The sequence below is a fragment of the Colletotrichum aenigma genome, assembly GCF_013390185.1.
Source record: "Colletotrichum aenigma strain Cg56 chromosome Unknown KSG_Cg56_contig04, whole genome shotgun sequence".
Classification (NCBI taxonomy): domain Eukaryota; kingdom Fungi; phylum Ascomycota; class Sordariomycetes; order Glomerellales; family Glomerellaceae; genus Colletotrichum; species Colletotrichum aenigma.
Window position 1 is genome coordinate 928,267 of NW_023500910.1, and position 19,051 is coordinate 947,317.

Below are 19,051 nucleotides of genomic sequence, written 5' to 3' on the forward strand. Positions count from 1 at the left end.
CATGTTGATCCTTTGTCACAGCTGCCTTCTGATGGCTCGGAACTCAATCGGCTTCCGCAAGTCAGGTGTCCATCCCATACCGCCCCTCTGAGGCTTCATCACCTCCTTAACTCCACCAGGCATCCGGATGTCGTAGCGCAAAAGCATACGCGCCAAAATCAATTTGATTTCATTGTTGGCGAAGTAGCGGCCAGGGCAGACATGAGCTCCATAGCCCCACGCCAGATTTTCCTTGGTCGCATGGCTGAATGTGTACTGCTCCTTGTTCTTGTAGTGATTGGGGTCCGGAGTCTCTCCTCTGCGAAGCTTGAGAAAGCGATACGGATCGAACTCTTGTGGGTTGGGGAAGAGGATCGGGTCGAACAAGGGGGGCGCAAAGATGGCTTCTACCGTGATGCCTTGGGGGATGAGGGTGCCGTCTTTGAGGGTAATATCCCTCTCAACAACACGGTGGAAATGGGAAGGTGTTGTGGGATTGAGTCGCTGAGCCTCTTTCATGACACTGTCGAGGAGCTTCAACTCATGCAGGGCAATAGGACTCAGCTGTCCGTCGAACTGGTCGCAAACCCTCTGTGCTTCTTCGCGAAGCTCCTCGACTAGCTCTGGGCGAATCGCCAACTGGAACAAGGTTTGAGCAATCGTCGAAGACGTATTGTGAGTCGAGGCAACACCGAGTTGAACCATCGAGCCGGCTACATCGTCGTCGGTCTGCTTCCACTCCTCTTGCTTCGCCATCATCCAGGCCAGCATATCGTCGTACGAAGCACGGCCAGCCTGGACCTCTTCACGTCGCTGTTGAATGATTGGTACCACAAGCCTTTTTGAGGCTTTCAGATGGTTCCATGACTTGGCTAGTTGGGTTCGCTCGCGCTTGAAGAAGCGGGCAATTGGACGCATCCAACCTGGATACATCTGAAGCATGTGTACAGCAGCCAGGACATTTTCTGTGAAGTGAACTGCACATTTTGTAAGCTTTGGTACGTGAGAAAATCAGAGGGAAAACCTACTGCTATCATGGATGAACTGTTCGTTCCGGCATACGTCTGGCCCGACGTAGACAGAACCGGAGACGATGGCAACGATCCGGAGTGAGGTCCGATAGATCGGGTGGGAGGTCCATTCTTCGCATGGGCCAATGACCTCATCGACTGTCTTCTCAACCTCGGAGACCAGATGATGGTTGATGCGTTCTGCGGCAAGTTAGTCATTCTGGTCGGTTGGCCATTGAGGCATCGGACATACTGAGATTTCTAGTTAGGTCTGAGCGGATGCAGTGCACCAGAAAGGGGTTGCCGGATGGCAAACCCGTGTACTGTCTGAGTACCCTCTGTACAAAAGTGGCATATTAGTATTGCGTCTGATTGAGATCTCACAGTGCACTTTGACTCGTGATCTTACCTGATCATATGCTTTATTTTTATTGAGGACAGCTTCCGACATATTCCAGAGCTCGTCCAGCGCCGCTCCTGGGAGAACAATCCGTTCACCTGTGATTATGGTTAGGGACTTAACGTTGAACACGCAAACAGAGATAGCTGACCTTCATAGTGTGTCACGCGAAAACACTTGTTCTTGCACCTCTGATAACCTTCCCAATAGAATCTCATGGGATCCCTCAAGAACTCGTTGCGGCGTTTATAGTAGCCCCCAAGCTCTTCTCCCATCAAAGGAATCTGCTTGAGTCTTTGTCTGACACGCAGCCGAGGGTAGATGTATGAAGCAGAAAAGATGACGGTGATGAACAGAAGCAGAGCACCGCGCTCGTGCAGAGTAGAAATGAACATCTCTTTGGCTGGAGACATGTTGATAAGTTGGAGGCTAAGGTCCCGCTTGGCAAATTGGTATTTTGAAGTTGATCACGAAAATCACCCATGGAGCGGTGCAAGTAGCGTCACTGTAACTATATGTGAACGATGTGGAGATGAACCTCTCTGCATCGCCTCAAAGGCCTGGTCAAGATTACGCCACGCCGTTTCTGGGCAAAATAACTGGTGCCGAGCGCCCAGTCTTGGCGGCAGCCCCGACATTTTGGGAACCGCCGTGCGGCCATCAATGGTGGGGACCGGAGCCGGGACTTATCGATCAGGTACCCCGGTTCACATGCCAAGGATCGCGAGAACGAGGAGGGGCGGGTTGAGGTCGTCGGAGACGCGTGGGTTTGTCTGAAGTGTTACCCGCTCGCAGCAGGCAACCCATTCGCTCAGGGTTTCATGAATCAAGAAGCTCTTCTGCCCGCACCGGCGACTTTTAGGGTGGGTAGAATATCGGAACGAGGACGTGCACAAGTTTTACGGGCTGAACTACCTCGATAATGTCATTCTGGATATGTGCATCGAGGCGCGATGGTCCCCGGTGCTATTTACGGCGATTGATATTCTGCCTTGGCATGGCCACACCCAAAGTTTGACGTGAGCAGGGTAAGCTGGACAATAGGCTGATCACTTGTCGGTGACGGCGATGCTATCCTTGGACCTTTGTGTAAGATCTGCGCCTAGAATATAGTGATGTTGCCAACAATTTTGTCTGGCACGTTACATCGACAACAATCGTGCTGTCCAAACATTCTTTATATTCCAGACTTTGAGAGTTATCGAGAAGAATGAGTAAAGTCATCGACATGGCATCGCTTACGCAGCAAGATCGCGATGCCCAGCGCAGGTCGCCCTACGAGAACTTGCAGTCTCCCGTGGAGTCTGTCAACAGCCTTGCCTTCGAGAAAGCAAACAGCGACCCGTCGGTCGTCGATTGGGAAGGACCAAAAGATGTTTTGAATCCCCAAAACTGGGGACCGCGAACGAAGCTTGCCCACGTTCTCCTCGTCAGCTCGTTCACGCTGTACTCGTATGTCAATCTCTCATATCATGATTAACAGGGTAACATGTCAGAAGTCTAATCCAAATATGTTTCCAGAAACTTAGCAGCTGTCATGTTCGCGCCTGGAGCTCAGTACCTTGTCAAAGAGTTCGAAATCACCAGCTCTATGGTTGCATCCTTGACTGTCTCCATCTACGTCTTGGGGTACTGCGTAGGCCCGTTTCTTATTGCCCCTTTATCAGAGATCTATGGAAGACTTGCCGTCTACCACATCTGCAACGTAACATATGAAGCTTTTACAATTGGATGCGCTCTAAGCACAAACGCTTCCATGTTCCTCGCCTTCAGGTTTCTGGCTGGCTGTGCCGGTGCAGCGCCGATGGCTGTTGGAGGAGGCACCATTGCCGACATGTACAAGGCAGATGAGCGCGGCAAGGCAATGGCGGTGTTCAGTCTTGGTCCTCTGCTCGGTCCAGTTGTTGGCCCTGTCGTGGGAGGCGCCCTTACGCAGTACAGTGGTTGGCGATGGACATTCTGGGTGGTCTTCATCTTGGTAGGTCTCACAAACTCCTCTGCTGCGCGTCGAAGTTATATCTGACGAAAGCTTGCAGGCTGGTGTAGTCTCTCTGATTGGTGTCGTCATCATGCGCGAAACCTTCGAACCCATTCTACTCGAACGAAAGGCTGCATACTTGCGCAAGACCACCGGCAACGATCGCCTACGAGCTCGAACTGCGAAGAACATCACACAAGGACAGTTGCTCTGGAGAGCTATCGCGCGCCCGACCAAGATGCTTATGTTCTCGCCCATCATTTCTCTCATTTCTCTTTACTGCGCCTTCATGTTCGGTCTCACGTACCTTCTTTACACAACCTTCCCCGCTGTGTTCCAGGTGAAGTACGGCTGGGGCCCTTCTCAAGCTGGACTAGCATACCTAGGCCTGGCAATTGGAATGATATTTGGAGTCGGACTAGTTGGCGCAGTAAGCGACAAGCAAGTCAAGGCGGCCAAAGCTACCGGAGTGCCAGCGCGGCCCGAAATTCGCCTCCTGCTGTCGGTCTGGATGGCTCCTGTCGTCTCAATCGGGTTCTTCTGGTACGGTTGGAGTGCTGCAGGTGATACGCACTGGATCGTTCCAGTTCTCGGCACATTTGTTATTGGCTTTGGCTCCTTCATCATTCTTATGCCGTCTCAGATTTATCTCGTGGATGCATTTGGTGCCGAGGCGTCTGCATCGGCCTTGGCCGCGAATACGTTCATGAGAAGTCTGTTCGGAGCATTTCTACCTCTTGCTGGGCCGCCTCTGTACAAAGGGTTGGGACTTGGATGGGGAAATAGCCTGCTTGCCTTCATCGGGATTGCGTTTGTTCCTGTGCCATTCTTGTTTTACAAGTATGGCGAACGTCTCAGAGCTCGGTTCCCGGTGGACTTTTAGGGACGGATCAGATATAGGGGAAACGCAATTTGTGACCGCAAACATTCCATTCACTTGGCGTCTTCAATTCTGTATATCTATTAAGAATTGAGCATTAACTTATTGCGCGTACACAATCAATGTCACCGCACATGTTGCTACGTAGTGGAATTGCTGCCAAGAAATCGAGTCATCTGAAAGTTGTGAATACAGGGAAGAAAGATTTTAAGTAATGAATAAGAATACCGTTCGCTGTTCAACCGCCCGGCCATTGCCGCTGAAGCCTCTGATACATATTGCATTCAGAATTCAATTTTCTTCATCTTTGCCAGGAGATTGTGACCAGATAGACTGCCCTTCTCCGCGCCGAATCGTCTGTCCCATTTAATTTCGGCTTCATGTTTCGCCGCCTTACCAGGTTTGATCCCTGCAACAGCACCGCAACAAAGAGCAGCCAGGGCGCATCCTACAGCGACTGTGACCAGCAAAGGAGGACAGCAAACAGCTACGGGCGCGGCGAGAAGCCCACTCAGCGCTCTGCAGGTAGCCATATGCTTAGCAGCCGCAGGTGCGCCTGCTGCGGCTGCTCGAGATATCGAGTAGACCTTTCGGCGCCAGTTGCCATGAAGGTTTTGTTGTCGGTTTGCGGCTTTGGCGTCACCGTCGGTCGCGCTAATATTACTGATTTTCGCAACATTGTATAAGAAGTCCCGCTGAACTGATGAAATGTTCCTTATGTTGACGTGGACGTAGGGGTTACCACTTTGGTGAATTTCTCCTCTAATGCGAATAGGAAACAAGGCCGATGGGATTTCGATCTCATCCGGTACAACGAAGAAATGGACAGCTGGGACCAAAATGTTGATCGTAGGGTCTGGTCCCACAACCAGCCTGAACTTTTCCAGGAAGACTGACATCGCCCCAATACTGTGAAATGTGCCACAGAACTTGGGAATTGGATATTCTTTCAACAGGCGGTTGAAGGCCGGGTACCAGTCGGTGCCAGGATGATATACGAAGAAGTACTCGTCTTCACCAGCTTCGGAATTCTCGTCATAGCAGGAGGCGATGAAGTCGTGAACGTGCTGAGGAAAGCTGTGGCTTTTTTTGGTTTTGGTGATTGTTGAGCGAATCAACTCCGTTGGAGATTTGCTCCACGTTCTTCTGGATCTGGCCACCCAGCTTGACGAGCTCGCCATGTGCCTGGCCCCCGGAAAGTGTTTTGACGGCCTTGAATAACGAATCAGAGCACGCATTGAAAGACAATGTCTTGGCAATCACCGGTGGTGTTCAATACAAGCTTTGCCGGGTCTTGTAGATCAGTGAGTTTAGCGTGGAGTTCTTTGCTTTGCTTCGCAAAGGCATTGATGGTGTTAGCCGAAGTGGAGACAAGAGAGATAACGTTGCCCATGTTGATGAGATTAGTTGATTTGAAAGCTTGAGCGAGAGCCAGGTGTAGTGAATGATCAAATATTGTATAGGGTATGATGAATGATCAGATCGAATGTTGTAGCTGTGGTAGCGGATGTGGTTGAGTGCTTAGGCGTCGAGATGGAATGTTTACCGATGAATATATATTCAATTGTCATGGGCTTGTGAGAAGTCATTCAATGGTTGAGCAGAAGCCATCGTTGCGAGCGAACCTGTTTGGCGCTCCGCCCACGGTCTATCCCGTCGAGTCATCGACTACGGTATCAAAACTCTTTGTAAGATAGCAAGTCTCCCAAAGCGTCAATGGGAACTCACTTTTGCATGTGCTGCCTTGGAGATGGCCCTGTGTTGACGGATCAGTCAGCGAGAATTGACTGCGGAGAAGTATCTCTCAATTTCGCACTTCTACTCAGATGTCATGTCTTGACAGGTTTCTGCAGTCAAGGACAGGAAACGCTAGTTGGTAAATTAAACTAAGATACTTTTGGTTTAGAGGACTTGTCACCTCAGCCCAGAGGCTTCCAGCCTCCCAAAAAGACAACCGTCTAGAATTGAAACGGTAAGAATCGGCCGTTTATGGTTAGGACATCTGCCAATTGGGAGTCAAGGCACAAGCAGCGGTCCCGAAAATGACGTAGGTGTAAAATTTAAAGCTTTTGAGCTTACATTAAGTTTACACTGCCAGCAGCGGCGATGCCAACTCAGGAAGTCCGCCTCAGCCCTCCGGCCGCATACTTGGCAACGGCCACACAGATGATGCCTCGGCGACATTTTTTGTTCCAACGGTTCATGATAAAGACATCCCTAGAAGAAAAGCTCGAGTTTCCCCAACACCAGTCAATTATTACGCGAACGGAAGTCCCGGCGATGATCAACTGCAATTCTAGGCCTTGAAGCAGTATCTTGAACACATGTACTTGATTTCTTGATGCCTGGCCTAGAAGCATGACGCGTATCTCTGGCAATTTCACTTGCACAGCCGTATATCTGAGTCGAAACTAATTGCTAATGGCGTCTTCTCCGAATGGAGATCTTTGCCTTTGGGTCAGCTACAAGCGACCACATGAAGGTGCGCGTCTGCGGCACGGTGCCTTCACTGAGCTTCCAGTCGTAGTTCAAGACAAAATGGCACAGAGCTACCTTCACCTCATGCGCCCCGAAGAAACGGCCAGGGCATGCGTGCGTTCCAATGCCGAACCCCATGTGGTCGGGGGAGGTCGATGAGACTAGCTGAGACCGGTGCTCCATTCCGGGCACCTGGCGTAGATTGTAGAAACGCCAGCCATCCCATTTGAGCGGGTCTTTGTAGATCTTCTCGTCCCAGTGCAGATGGGACGATACAGCAATGGACGTTCCTTCGGCAAGACGGAGTCCATCAGATAGCGTAACGTCCGTGTTCAGGATTCCCCGCAGGCCGCTAATGGCCGCTGGTTTCATTCTCTGACACTCCTTCAGCACACTGTCGAGGAGCTTCATCCTGTGTAGTGCTGCCTTGGTCCATCCGCCTTCTTCGCTGAGCACTGTCTCAATCTCTTCACGCAGAGGATCAAGCATCTCAGGATGAGCTGCAAGATCGAGAATAACTTGAGTAAGAAGGTCTGTGGTGGTGTGCATAGCGGCCATGGAAAACAAAAGTTGAACGGCAGATGCATCATAGGGCATGCCTTTCGCAGCCTTTTCGGCCCACTCGACAGTGTCATCAAACACGACGTTCGGGTCTTCTGCCTTGGCTCGGCGTCTTCGCTCAACCATTGGCTCGAACAATCGGCGAGCCAGGCGGACCTGAGTGCGTGCTTCGCGACAAGACGGGAGCACCCAGTGCACCAAAGGACGAAGTGCCCGTGGCCACAGTCGGAGCATGACTGCTGCACGATTGACTGTTCCAGCGTACGTGGTGGTGATTTTGAGCCAATCCTCATTTTGATACAATGGATCGCCGCCGAGAAAAGCCTTTGACGATATTCGTGAAATAAGATCCAGGAGCGACGATCTAAGTTCGACATCGTGGTATTCTTGGAGTGCATGTTAGTCGTGATTTATGAATCTGGAGAGACTCGAGATAAACTACCTTCATTGTCTGTGAATATTCTCTGCATAGAGGCCGTGCATTCAGACGATAGTGAGTCGGTGATCTTGCCTGATTCAACTGTTATTACATTTTCAACCAACGCGCTTCAATGCGTCTTACTCAAGTGATGTGTTAATTGGCTTTTAGTTACTTCTCGCAGTATCTTTGCGTCCCGAGCACCTTGCTGGGTAAAGTCAAAGCCCGGTATCCCCTCGTGGAAGTCCTTTTCTCTGTGATCAGACCAGCACAGCGAATTCGGATCTCAGGAATAGCACTCTTTACCTGTAGAAACAGCTTCACAAAGTCGACTCTATGGTCGTTTTTCAGCTCAGCCGCATATTTTGGCGCGAGCATCACGATTTCACCACCGTCAGCAACCATCCGGAAGCCGGCACTGTCAGGGAAGTCCGCAAATCCCTGGAGAACCATGTCTCTAGCTCCCATGAGAAACCTGTATTTGGCCTTCATTCGAAAAATATCGAAAGATCCAGGTTGATTTACCCATGGTAGAGGAGTGCATTTGGATGATTTCTTAAAGTAGGAAAAGAGTGCAAATAGGATTGCAATGATTGTTGATGCCAGGACGTAGCCTCTCGATAGCTCATAATTGTCTCTACCCACATGCGTTGAGCTGTTGCTTTGGGCATGATGGTTGTCCAGATGGTTGATTGTGGCCTCCATGTTGAGTATGGCCGTCCGAATAGTTGCGAGAACACGCGCAGCTGCGAAAAGACTATCTGGCCAAGTTTCTCGAACCCGAGGATCGCGCGATCGGTCATCACTTGCGCCATCATTATCATTGCAATCCGTCTTCGAGATGAGGTAGTTCTCGTTCTCGTTATTTGCGGTCCCCGATATAACGATGAGTTCCAACACAGGGGTCCCTGGGAACCAGGATCGCCGACGGACCCCCAGCGCCGGTGCGGGCTGCGGGGTGTGCGGTTAAGACCCCACCTCCATGCCGGTGCCTTTGTCTCATGCCTTTCTTTGGGGCGGGCGTAGCAACGAGACGCTGTGTCTGTTGCAAAAGGCCTTCTGGTTCCTCAGGGCCAAGGCTGGGCGAAAACATACTGCGTACACATGCCAAGGCAGATATTTCGGCAAAAGATGGCTACGTGACGCATCAACTGAAAGTTCCCGGCACCAGAATTAGACCCCTCGTTCTCGTCTTGGCGCTTCGAAGCCATACCAATTTGCAACGCCTCGAGCCGTCTCAAGTTCTAGCTGTCAGAATTCCAAGTCCGTAGCTTTGGGGCTATGAGCGTACGCCTTGGCGGTTCATGACTTTTGCATTTCGTCTGGACTGATTTGCTGGAAAGCAAAAGACTATGTGCTCGGGAAGTTGGCGGGATGACATGCAGTGGTTTGAAGTTTCTAACGCTGTTCTACGCCATGAATTTTTTAGCGACTTAGTCTCTCGTTGATATCATGGCTGAGGTTAAAGTTTGGATAACGGTCGTCTGTATCGGTCTCGGCTGTACAGTTTCGGTACGGGGTGTACCAATTTGGCAAATTTCCGCCGACTGCCCACTTGTAAATAACAACATAGACTTTAGTCATCTGTGGTAGAACTCTTCCAACAGCTTTGAACAGGGATTGACTTTGGCCCGGACCTAACGACTATTAGTTCTAGGTGTGGAGCGACACAAGTATAGTCACAACATCAACTACCTCTGCCACCACGATAAAATGAATACGAGCTGATCGCAATTTTACACAAATCTCATGCATTCAAAACACGTAGTATTGCATTGAAAGTTCAATCCGCTAAACTCCTGGCGCAAACCTCACCCGACACGGGTAGCCATCCGCCGGATGACTTCCTCCACCTCCAGTAGTCTGATACACGCGATCGCCGTTGACATGCTTTGGCGCACTGCCTGGAAGCAAGACTCCCAACCCAATCTTGTTCTCCCCCACCGCCTGCTTGGACTGCGACGCCTCCCATTCCTGATAAGCAGGCGTGAAATCAAATTCTCGAGCAACAAGCATGATCACAGCCTTGATCTCGACCATTGCAAGCTCCGAGCCCATGCATGCCCGAGGTCCTTTCTCGAACTAGAACATGTGAATGTTAGTTTGGTTCTGTGAAATAACGAGAAAGTTTCAGCACTTACCGGACGCCACGCATCCTGGAGTGGATGTAAGCCCGAAGAGTCACCCGGGGCTGTGAGAAAACGCTCAGGAAGAAACGTATCGGCCTCTTTCCAGTATCTAGGGTTGTGATGCAGGCCGTGGTGATTGCCAAAAACAATGCACCCTTCTGTGGGGTATCTAACAGTAGAGCCGGGAGTTTCTCGATCATAGAGGTCAAACCCCGGCTTTCCGTTCCGAAGGGTTGACGTTGGTGGGTACATGCGCAAGGTCTCCTTGACCACCGCTGTAGTGTATGGAACACGGTTGACGAGGTGCGGGTTTTCTTTGAGCTGCTGGGCGGCGCGGGACACATTCAAGCCTAACACCTCGTCATGCTCTTGCCGTACTCGGGCCAGGACCTCGGGGTGCTGGCATAAGATATGCAGGACATATGTGATGGTTGAACCCGTGGTGTCGTAGCCTGCTAAAAGAAGAAACCTCATTTGGCTCTTAATGACTTTGTTGAAATGAGCCTCGCCTCCGAGTTCGCGAAATGGGTCTGTAGAGAGCTTTTTGTTAGTGTGTCGAGCGCGAACCTTGGAGATGGCCCGGCTAATCACGCAGTCGTCGTCGTACTTGTTGGTCTTCTGTCTGTGCTGCACGCCGGCGATGTATCTCTCCATTCGAAAGCCGTTATACTTGTGTACCAAAGGCCTAATGAAGTTGAGGCTTGCAAATGGCATGAAGCCTTCGACAAGTAACCACCTAAGCTGTGAAACAATGGCGTCGGCCATGTCGTTGTAGGACCTCTGGGTGTTCATATCGTGGTTCCATAGAGCTTTGCCGGACATGTCCATAGCCAGGTTCAGCGCAGAGTGATGCAGTTGAAACAAACCACTGTTCCCTTTAGCTCTGCCAACAAGCTGATCCCGGAAGACGCAGATTGTTTCCACGATATTGGGCACAAGCTCGGTTGCGCGACTGAAAGCTGGACGAAACACATCTCTCCAGCGCTTCCACTCATCGCCTTCCATGCTGACGAGGTCATGTCCGCCGCTCAACGGCTTGATGTAGTTCTTCAAGAAAGCCACCTTGGGCAATGAGTTCTCGCCTTGAGTCGCTTGGCGCATAAGATCCGGTGAGATGATCATCAACATCGGTCCAGTGAATGGCCACATGTCTAGATAGAAAGCTTTGTCCAGGTGTGGATACCGCCTGCGAACTTGATCGGCTAGAACCACAGTAGGCATGACATCGCGCGGGAGAGATATCATGATGCTCAACATCAGACCAAGGTGTCCCAATATGGGATGATGAGGAGGCATGGGGATGCCGTCCTTCTGAAGACGACGAAAGAAGCTGCGCGCTTTGAATAACGAGAAGGCGAAGTAGACGATGCCGGCCAAAAATGAGGCGACTAACGCCATGTGTATCGTGGTGAGATGCATTGTGTTTGTTGTGGTATCAATGATGGTTGTGTTTGTGTAGGTGTCTGTGGTGATGGTGACGGTGAAAGTCGTTTGTCGACGAGGTTGATAGACTGTGGCTGACCAATCCTGGCAAGCCACAAAAAGGCTTCTAGCTCTGAGATAAATCGAATGAGCCAAGATTGACAGGAGTAAAATGACTTTGAAAAAACGGGGAAGAAAGGTTATCACTGAGCAATCCCCCAAAGAGCCGTTGACAAGACACTTCTTCAGGTCTGAGACTAGGCGAAGCATGAGTACCAGATAATGTGGTGATCCATAGAGAAACAAAAGATATGCCAGAAAATATTTGGCTCGTGGACCATAGGCTATCTTTCGTTGCCGGTTCTCATGATATGTCAACGGAGTTCATGCATGACCTCTGCACAATCTTTATGTTCTATGATGAAGAATGGCGTTCACATCTGCGGTGACATATCGTGATCACAACCCTCAAGCTTCTGGATTGATGCCTGTCTAATTCCAGCGTTACTGCCCAACAATACGGTAGCTTTCTGGCCAAGGCGTCAGAGAAGGTGTGACCGGCCACGCGGGCCCACATCAACAGGATATCCATAGCTTTCCAAAAATTGACGACACGCCTTTGACCCGTAGTAAGTTACAGCCCGGTGGTTTCTTGGCGTTGAGTCGGCCGACAGATGGGACTGAAAACAATGCAGGGCGCGCGTGCTCTGACTCAATAGTCTCCGTCTGAATAAAGCGGTGTTATTCAATTATCAGGTTCAGCTTATTTCTAGATTGGGTTTCTAGATCTTGACTCGTGTTTCCTACCGGGGAAAGATCGACTTTGGAGCTGTAGAACTGTAAAACACGGCCTGTAGTAGTTCTCTCCTGCGGGAATTGTAACCCCGCATAGTCGATCGCCGCAGGGGAGTGTGCGATGGATCGCCTCCACCACGATACCTTCATCTGACGTCTTGGCGCAAACCCCAATGCCCCAATAATAGCATGCCAGGGAACCTGACATAGAAAATCAATGAGCACGTTCACTACTCAAAGCAAAGGTTTCGATGTACACACGGCAGAATGCCGCCGAACTCCAGTTCTATTTCTCCGTACTACGAAGCTCTTGGCAGAGAACGGCTTGGCAGGTGAGACGCAGCAAAGCTAACAGTGAGATAATATGCCAAAACAATCTTTGGACGCGCTAAGGGACGTCCTGTTTTTAGAAATTCGTCTGCCAGAGAACCTCGTGACGTAACAGACCATGAACAGGTCCACTCGAGAAGTCGCCTGCGGCGCTTGGTATCCCATAGGGAATGCATCTCGATGGCTGCAGGGGCCTCTGGTGTACGCTTAGCTAACAGGCATTCTCAACATATGAGTCCGAGATATGAAGCTGGCTTCACTCCTTGAACGTTAGTAGCATCATTGTGAACTTCAACATCATCAACCACAATCATGACAACAAACACCATTCTTCTCACACAACAAGACAATGGTCTTGCGGAGTCTGCGACAAAATGCATTCAGCAGGCTGCCGAACATGCGTACGACCAGATGAAGCCTGATGGCCACTGGTATCTGGAAGTCCGCAGCAGCATCTCCTTTACCGTACAATGGCTATGTATTCGACAAATCCTCGGCATGCCTTTGTCCGAAGATGACGCAGACAAGTTCCGACGCTGGCTGCTCTCCCAACAAAACACCGACGATGGCTCTTGGGGTTTAGCACCGTCCGTTCACGACTGGGACGGCGATGTCTCGACCACAGTTGAAGCCTACTTTGGGCTGAAGCTTCTCGGTACCAATGTCAACAGCAAGCCCATGCGCAAAGCAAGAGCTTTTGTTCTACGCCACGGTGGTGTTGCAAAGGTCGGCGTCTTGACACAATTGGTGCTGGCACTCTTCGGCATCATTGCATGGAAAGACATGGCTCAGGTTCCTGCTGAGCTTATGGCTCTTCCTGCCGGCCTTTCACCAGTCAACATCTACTCTTTCTCATACTGGTCACGAGTGTCAGCAGTGCCCGTGATGCTGCTCAAGCACCACCAACCGATTTTTCCTTTGCATCCCTTCGGAGCCGACGACAGCGAAGAAACCTTAGGAGGCAACTTCCTGGACGAGTTGTTTCTGAACCCTTTGGACCGGACTTTGAAGTCAATCCCACAACTTTCCACCTTGTGGAAGGACGGTCAAGTTGGTCGCTTCGCCTGCACTTTGATTGACAAGGCAACAAGCGTCGTTGAACCAGTCTTGAAGAGGTCCATGTTGCGCACCTACTGTCTCGACCAATGCGTGCAATATATCGTCAACCATCTCGACGCGGGAGGCTTTGGATCTCTCACTATCTCCAACTTTCTTTGCGTGGTTGGCCTGCACGCCGCCGGTTTCCCAGCAAGCCACCCCGTCATGGGTCACTTGACGAGAGCTATGGAAGACGCGCTTTGGGAGGACGCCGATGGCCTGCGTATGCAAGTGACGATCGGCCCTGTGTGGGATACGGCACTTATGACTTTGGGACTACTTGAGACGGGGCTGGCCGATGATCGTACAGACCTTTCCATCAAGTGGTTCAAAGACCACCAGATTCTCAAAACACACGGCGACTATCTGGTGACAAATCCGCGAGCTTCCCTACCTGGTGGTTGGTCATTTCAATATTGTGTGAGTACAGCCCTGATTGCATACCTTACCTGAAGCATTAGCTAACGAAACCATACAGAACGAGTACTTTCCCGACAACGATGATACCCTGGTGTGCCTTTTCGCGATCGTCATGAGAAACCCCAAAGAGATCAACTCTGCCAGTGGAGCTCGAGCCTTGAACTGGCTTCTATCCATGCAGGGCGGAGATGGCGGATGGGGTGCCTATGACATCGACAACACTAGCAAAGTCGCCAATCTCTTCCCGTTCGCAGATGGTGTCGAGTTCTTCGATCCCAGTGTTCCCGATATCACGGGCCGTGTTCTGGAGGTCCTCGGCTACATAATCACGGAACCAACCTGCTCATCCATCATGCCCCCTGCTGTACTTCAACGCGTCCGTGAGGCTTGCAGAAAAGGCCTCCAGTACATTGCGAAGTCACAAGACAAGCTCACAGGAACATGGTGGGCAAGGTGGCATGTCAACTACCTGAACGGAACAAGCAGTGTTCTTTGCGCTCTTCCGTACCTGCAGTCGGTCGAGCAACCAGCTGAAGGAATTCTCATTTCCGAGCCCATCTCCTGGATTAAGGCTGTCCAGAATGTTGATGGTGGCTGGGGAGAGAGCCTCGGCACGTACAGGGATGAGTCCCTAGCTGGTCGAGGACTCATCTCGACACCCACTCAGACGGCATGGGCGGTGATGGCTCTTCTTTCGCATTTGCCACACACTGATCCGGCGATTGAGAGAGGAGTTCAATATTTGCTTCAAACTCAAGTCAGCTCCGAGAAGGGCGTAACTTGGGATCAGGAGGCGTATGTGAGTGTGGGCTTCCCAAACACTCTTTGGTTGGACTTTGGCTGTATGCGACATGGCTACCCAATGGTGGCTCTGGGGCGGTATCTGCATGCTTGCAAGCAACACTCGATGTAGTGATGCCGAGTAGTCAATTGGATTTCGTTTTCGTTCTTGGCGTGGCAATAAGCGGGACTTTATGGGCTGTCATTGATACGAACTATTCGCAAATACAAGTTTTTGCTAAACTTCTAAATACGCTTTTGACATTTGGTGATCTGCCGTAAGTTCTCGGGTGCGCTTGCTTTGTTTGAAATATTCCCGACCGCATTCGACACGAAGCTTCCGCCCTTCGGGCTCATCCCAATACGATAGTAACCCGCGTTGATTGCAAGCGAATAAGCTTAACGCCCTCAGTGCTTTCAGATTGATTTACATTGCATACCTTAGCAACCAGGCTTTCGGAACTGTACTGTGCCTGGGTACTCACGGCCGGCATCACCACTGAACTCTACGGCCGCGTAGCGAGAACACAGACTTGATGCTGAACAGAGAGTTCCCATGCGCACCAACCTTAGCCAACTGTAACCCCCACGTGGGTCTATCTTTTACTCTGTGAGTTCCCAAAGGTGAAATTGAAGTTGTGGATTGCCAAGACTCGTGGCTGATTCAGAAGTATGGAGAGTGCCATCCCAAGATGGCGGGGGTGTCCTGTGAGTACGTTGCCGAACAGGGAACTCAGCTGTTGCAAAGGACTGCCTAATCGGTACAGGTTTCAAAAGTCAATCTCACAACCATGGGGGACTGACTTCTGGAAAGTCTCCGGTCGATGCATTTTGTCGCTCAGGATCCTGGAAGTTTCCACCTCCAGACAGCATTGTCACAAACGAATCATGACAACAATAGAATAGACCTTACCCGTGGGGCACGGCACCACACAACAGCTGCGAACATGACATGAATCAATGGCAGCCCCAGCTTGGCAAACCCCGTAAGATGAATATTCTGCGGCCAACCAGATCGAAGGTAATTGAGGTTCGCCTCGCCAAGACAAGTCGACAAAGTCACCGTGGGAGCTTGAGCCTCCTGAAGCTGGCTCTCGACCGGCCCCAGTCTTGGGTCTCCATAGCAGGGCCAAGCCGGGCTTGGTCCGGCACAGTCAAAACGCCGTAGGCGCACCGGCTTCCAGGCGGACTCGGGGCTGCACAGCCTCAGAAACAAGAGCTTGGTGTTTGGTAGAAGCATAATGATAGCGACTAGGTACTACACGCTATTTTGAGAGACTGCAGTCAAGCACGAGGTTTGCCGATATATGTTCGTGCTCGACCAGCAGAGTTGTAAACGAAGAATTATCATCAATCTTACATGTTCAGGAACATACACACACTTCTACATAATACCCATCGTCACCCAGATCGCCCATCTCTACTGTCATCAAAGCCCTTCCACCTGTTCGCTCCTGTTTGCAGTGTTTGGTACCGTCAACCTTCATCATGGCGATCACACACACCGTCGCGAGCTCCGTCATGAGCTGTCAGCCAACAACTCTGTTGGCCATTGTTCTTGCACTCGGTGCAGTCACATACTATTCCTTCTTCCGGAAGCCGAACCTGAACATGCCTGTTGAGATTCCGGATCCTGGTCCAGAGGGCGTGTTCAACACTTTGACGCGCATGTATGAAAAGGTGAGTCTCAATTCATCGGCATCATCCCCCCAAGAACATGAGCTCTGACCTGGAAACAGTACCCCGATACACCATTCATCCTCAAGACGTCAAGACCCATCGTCATTCTTCCTGGAAACCTCGTCGATGATGTGAAGAACATGCCCGAGGAAAAGGTCTCTTTGCACGCCGAAGTCAAGATTGACCATTCGATGGCCGTCACCAAGGTTGGCGGAGGCACCTACGGCACAGAGCTTCTACCCACTGTCCGCATAGATCTTACCAGACACACCAACGGTGCCATCCCCGCCATCTTGGACGAGCTCCGCTTCGCGATGGACATCGAGCTCAATGACGTCGGCAGCGACAAGTGGTCCACCAAGGGACTTCACATGAGCGTTACCAAGATCTCGGCCCTCATGCTATCGCGTATTTTCATCGGTCGCCCCATCAGCCGCAGGCCCGAATGGCTGCGTTCTTCTATCGGCTACACCATTGATCTGATGCGCGCCCGCCATGCGTTGAACAAGTACCCCTACTGGCTTCGTCTTTTCATTGGCAAGTACTTGCCCGAAGTCAAGCAAATGCAGTCTCACCTTGAGAGCGGCAAGAAGATTCTGATGCCGATTGTCGAGAACCTTGTTAAGGAAAGAGCAGCGATGCAAGATCCCAACACTTGGATGGACGAGAAGAAGCCTCTTCAACACTACATGTCGGATGAAGAGGCCCTCGAGTTCGATGATGCGCAGGGAACCTTCTGCTCATGGTTGCTGAAGTACACCATCATCCCGAAGGGTGCCAGTCATGAGGACATTGCTACATCGTTGGCTCTTAACCAGCTTGCCCGTAAGTCTACCTCAGAATCTCTGTACTAGAATAATACTGACTTGCGTGCTAGTCTCATGGGTCTCTATTCACAGCGTCAGCTACACCGTTACCCGCGCAATGTACGACTTGGCCACGAGGCCAGAGTACTTCGCCCCCCTGCGCCAGGAGATCGAAGACGTCCTACAACAGGATGGCTTTACCATGGATGACAAGGGCCGTCGCATCATGGGCCGCACATCGTACGTCAAGCTTCGCAAGCTCGACTCGTTCCTTAAGGAGAGCATGCGTCTGTGCCCGAACAAGCTCGTCAACATGGCTCGCATTGTGCAGAGTCCCGTCACCCTTTCCACCGGCCACACCCTCCCTACCGGCACTCGCATTGGTGTTCCAGTCTACCACGTCATGACCTCACCAAGCACCCAGCAGAACTACGCAGAGGTTGCCGACCAGGCTCCTGCAAGCGAGTTCGACGGCTTCCGCTTCTACAAGCTGCGCCAGATGGATGGTAACGAGAACAAGTTCCACTACATCACGACAACATCCGATTACCTGGCCTGGGGCCTCGGCACACACAGCTGTCCCGGCCGCTTTTTCAGCAGCACCGCTATCAAGGTCTTGTTTGTCGAGATGCTGCGCTTCTGGGACTTCAGGCTTGTAGGTGATGTCGATCGTAAGGGAGGCCCACCTGTTGGTCACAGGCTCAATGACTTTACTCTCACGACTGATGTCACTGTTCCTCTTGAGATCAAGCGCCGCGAGGGTGCCAACTAGCCTGGTTTAGGGATCTGCACCTCGATGTTTTGAGAAAGCGTTGTCTTAGGGGCGACGACCCTTTAAATGATCTTCTTGTCTAGCAATTTGGTGGAGCTTGGAAAGTGTATTTCTTCGGGGTTGAAGGAAGACATTGGGCATCAATATATGTAAAAGTTGAATTGAAAGCTACTTGCAAACATTTTGGTGCAATTGCCATGAAGCTGCGCCTGTCGCAGAGATATTCGAAAGACTTAATGAATAAGGGCTCGTCTTGACCAACAAAGTTTCTACTAGCATGATGTTGATGTCACAAACAAGACTCGGAGAGCCGATTCGGTGCAGTGATGCGTGATTGCCATACGTTCGGCGGCGTTCGGGTTCGGCGACGTTCGGCGGTAATCGGCCGAAGACAAAGGATGCTTGCCTCGCGCGCGTCCGCCTGTCAATGATTGTCTGTGTACAGTTCTCCTTGTCTCCCAAGCAGTCAGGCAGTGAATTCAGAGACGCATCTAGCCAGCGGACGCAGCCATCATCAGTTCGCATCTCGAAGCGAGATACTAGACCTTCGTAAGGATTCTTTGAGAATCAAGACGCGAGCTCTTCGGCTGTTGGCATGACGCATCGAAGATTGTCTATCCGATTTATCGGGTTTCTTGGCGCGGGCCTACGGTTCGGGCATGAGAAGCGTCTTTGTGTCCCGCTGTCGCATCATGTTCACATGCGGGAACCACGCCGGCTAGTCTCAAATGCTCATCCGCCTTCAGTAGTCTTGCTTGCTGATTCGTCATGTTGCGAGTGCGAGTGTGCCACCGAGTGCGGTCTACGCTACTTGCGAGCCAGCTAAAATAGGGCCCAAACTGTCGGGACGTCGATCGGGCTGGCCGTTCAATCAGACGTGCCAGGATATCCGCAAAAACACATGGGGTGGCGCTCACCTTGCCCATCGCGAGATCCTCCACGTCCGAATATGGTATAGTTTACGGCCGGTCGTAGACAAGGGGATTCCACAAACCGCACTCTTCGAATCCAGCCTCATGTTTACATAGGGAGAGCCATGAGAGCCAAGTGCACTTGACAGTTTCCAAACGTGGAAAAGGGTCAACATAAGCGAAAGAGAGGGATCCAGCCACTCG

The 19,051-nt window shown here is 51.2% G+C and overlaps 7 protein-coding genes across 7 annotated transcripts; 3 read left to right on the forward strand and 4 right to left on the reverse strand.

The window, feature by feature from the left end:
• Window positions 1-15: 15 nt before the first annotated feature.
• ATR2-8 (Cytochrome P450 monooxygenase ATR2) lies at window positions 16-1,802 on the reverse strand (the record flags this gene model as incomplete). The annotated part of the gene is made up of 5 exons (XM_037321391.1): window positions 16-956; window positions 1,008-1,190; window positions 1,243-1,327; window positions 1,399-1,487; window positions 1,541-1,802. 5 exons carry the CDS (start codon window positions 1,800-1,802, stop codon window positions 16-18), a joined length of 1,560 nt encoding a protein of 519 aa, XP_037179868.1.
• Window positions 1,803-2,617: 815 nt separating this feature from the next.
• On the forward strand, window positions 2,618-4,250 carry prlG-0 (MFS transporter prlG; the record flags this gene model as incomplete). Its single annotated transcript, XM_037321392.1, has 3 exons — window positions 2,618-2,841; window positions 2,911-3,367; window positions 3,426-4,250. 3 exons carry the CDS (start codon window positions 2,618-2,620, stop codon window positions 4,248-4,250), a joined length of 1,506 nt encoding a protein of 501 aa, XP_037179869.1.
• Window positions 4,251-4,531: 281 nt separating this feature from the next.
• Window positions 4,532-5,640, reverse strand: CGCA056_v006142 (uncharacterized protein; the record flags this gene model as incomplete). The annotated part of the gene is made up of 3 exons (XM_037321393.1): window positions 4,532-5,314; window positions 5,367-5,459; window positions 5,527-5,640. 3 exons carry the CDS (start codon window positions 5,638-5,640, stop codon window positions 4,532-4,534), a joined length of 990 nt encoding a protein of 329 aa, XP_037179870.1.
• A 1,025-nt stretch (window positions 5,641-6,665) lies between these two features.
• P450-1-4 (Cytochrome P450 monooygenase 1) lies at window positions 6,666-8,409 on the reverse strand (the record flags this gene model as incomplete). Its single annotated transcript, XM_037321394.1, has 4 exons — window positions 6,666-7,672; window positions 7,729-7,797; window positions 7,849-7,951; window positions 8,011-8,409. 4 exons carry the CDS (start codon window positions 8,407-8,409, stop codon window positions 6,666-6,668), a joined length of 1,578 nt encoding a protein of 525 aa, XP_037179871.1.
• A 1,086-nt stretch (window positions 8,410-9,495) lies between these two features.
• Window positions 9,496-11,252, reverse strand: aflN-2 (Cytochrome P450 monooxygenase aflN; the record flags this gene model as incomplete). The annotated part of the gene is made up of 2 exons (XM_037321395.1): window positions 9,496-9,786; window positions 9,846-11,252. The coding sequence occupies 2 exons, from the start codon at window positions 11,250-11,252 to the stop codon at window positions 9,496-9,498; spliced, it is 1,698 nt and encodes a 565-aa protein (XP_037179864.1).
• A 1,440-nt stretch (window positions 11,253-12,692) lies between these two features.
• shc (Squalene--hopene cyclase) lies at window positions 12,693-14,811 on the forward strand (the record flags this gene model as incomplete). The annotated part of the gene is made up of 2 exons (XM_037321396.1): window positions 12,693-13,898; window positions 13,957-14,811. The coding sequence occupies 2 exons, from the start codon at window positions 12,693-12,695 to the stop codon at window positions 14,809-14,811; spliced, it is 2,061 nt and encodes a 686-aa protein (XP_037179865.1).
• A 1,355-nt stretch (window positions 14,812-16,166) lies between these two features.
• Window positions 16,167-17,936, forward strand: BOA7 (Cytochrome P450 monooxygenase BOA7; the record flags this gene model as incomplete). Its single annotated transcript, XM_037321397.1, has 3 exons — window positions 16,167-16,358; window positions 16,418-17,183; window positions 17,236-17,936. The coding sequence occupies 3 exons, from the start codon at window positions 16,167-16,169 to the stop codon at window positions 17,934-17,936; spliced, it is 1,659 nt and encodes a 552-aa protein (XP_037179866.1).
• Between the last annotated feature and the right edge of the window lie 1,115 nt (window positions 17,937-19,051).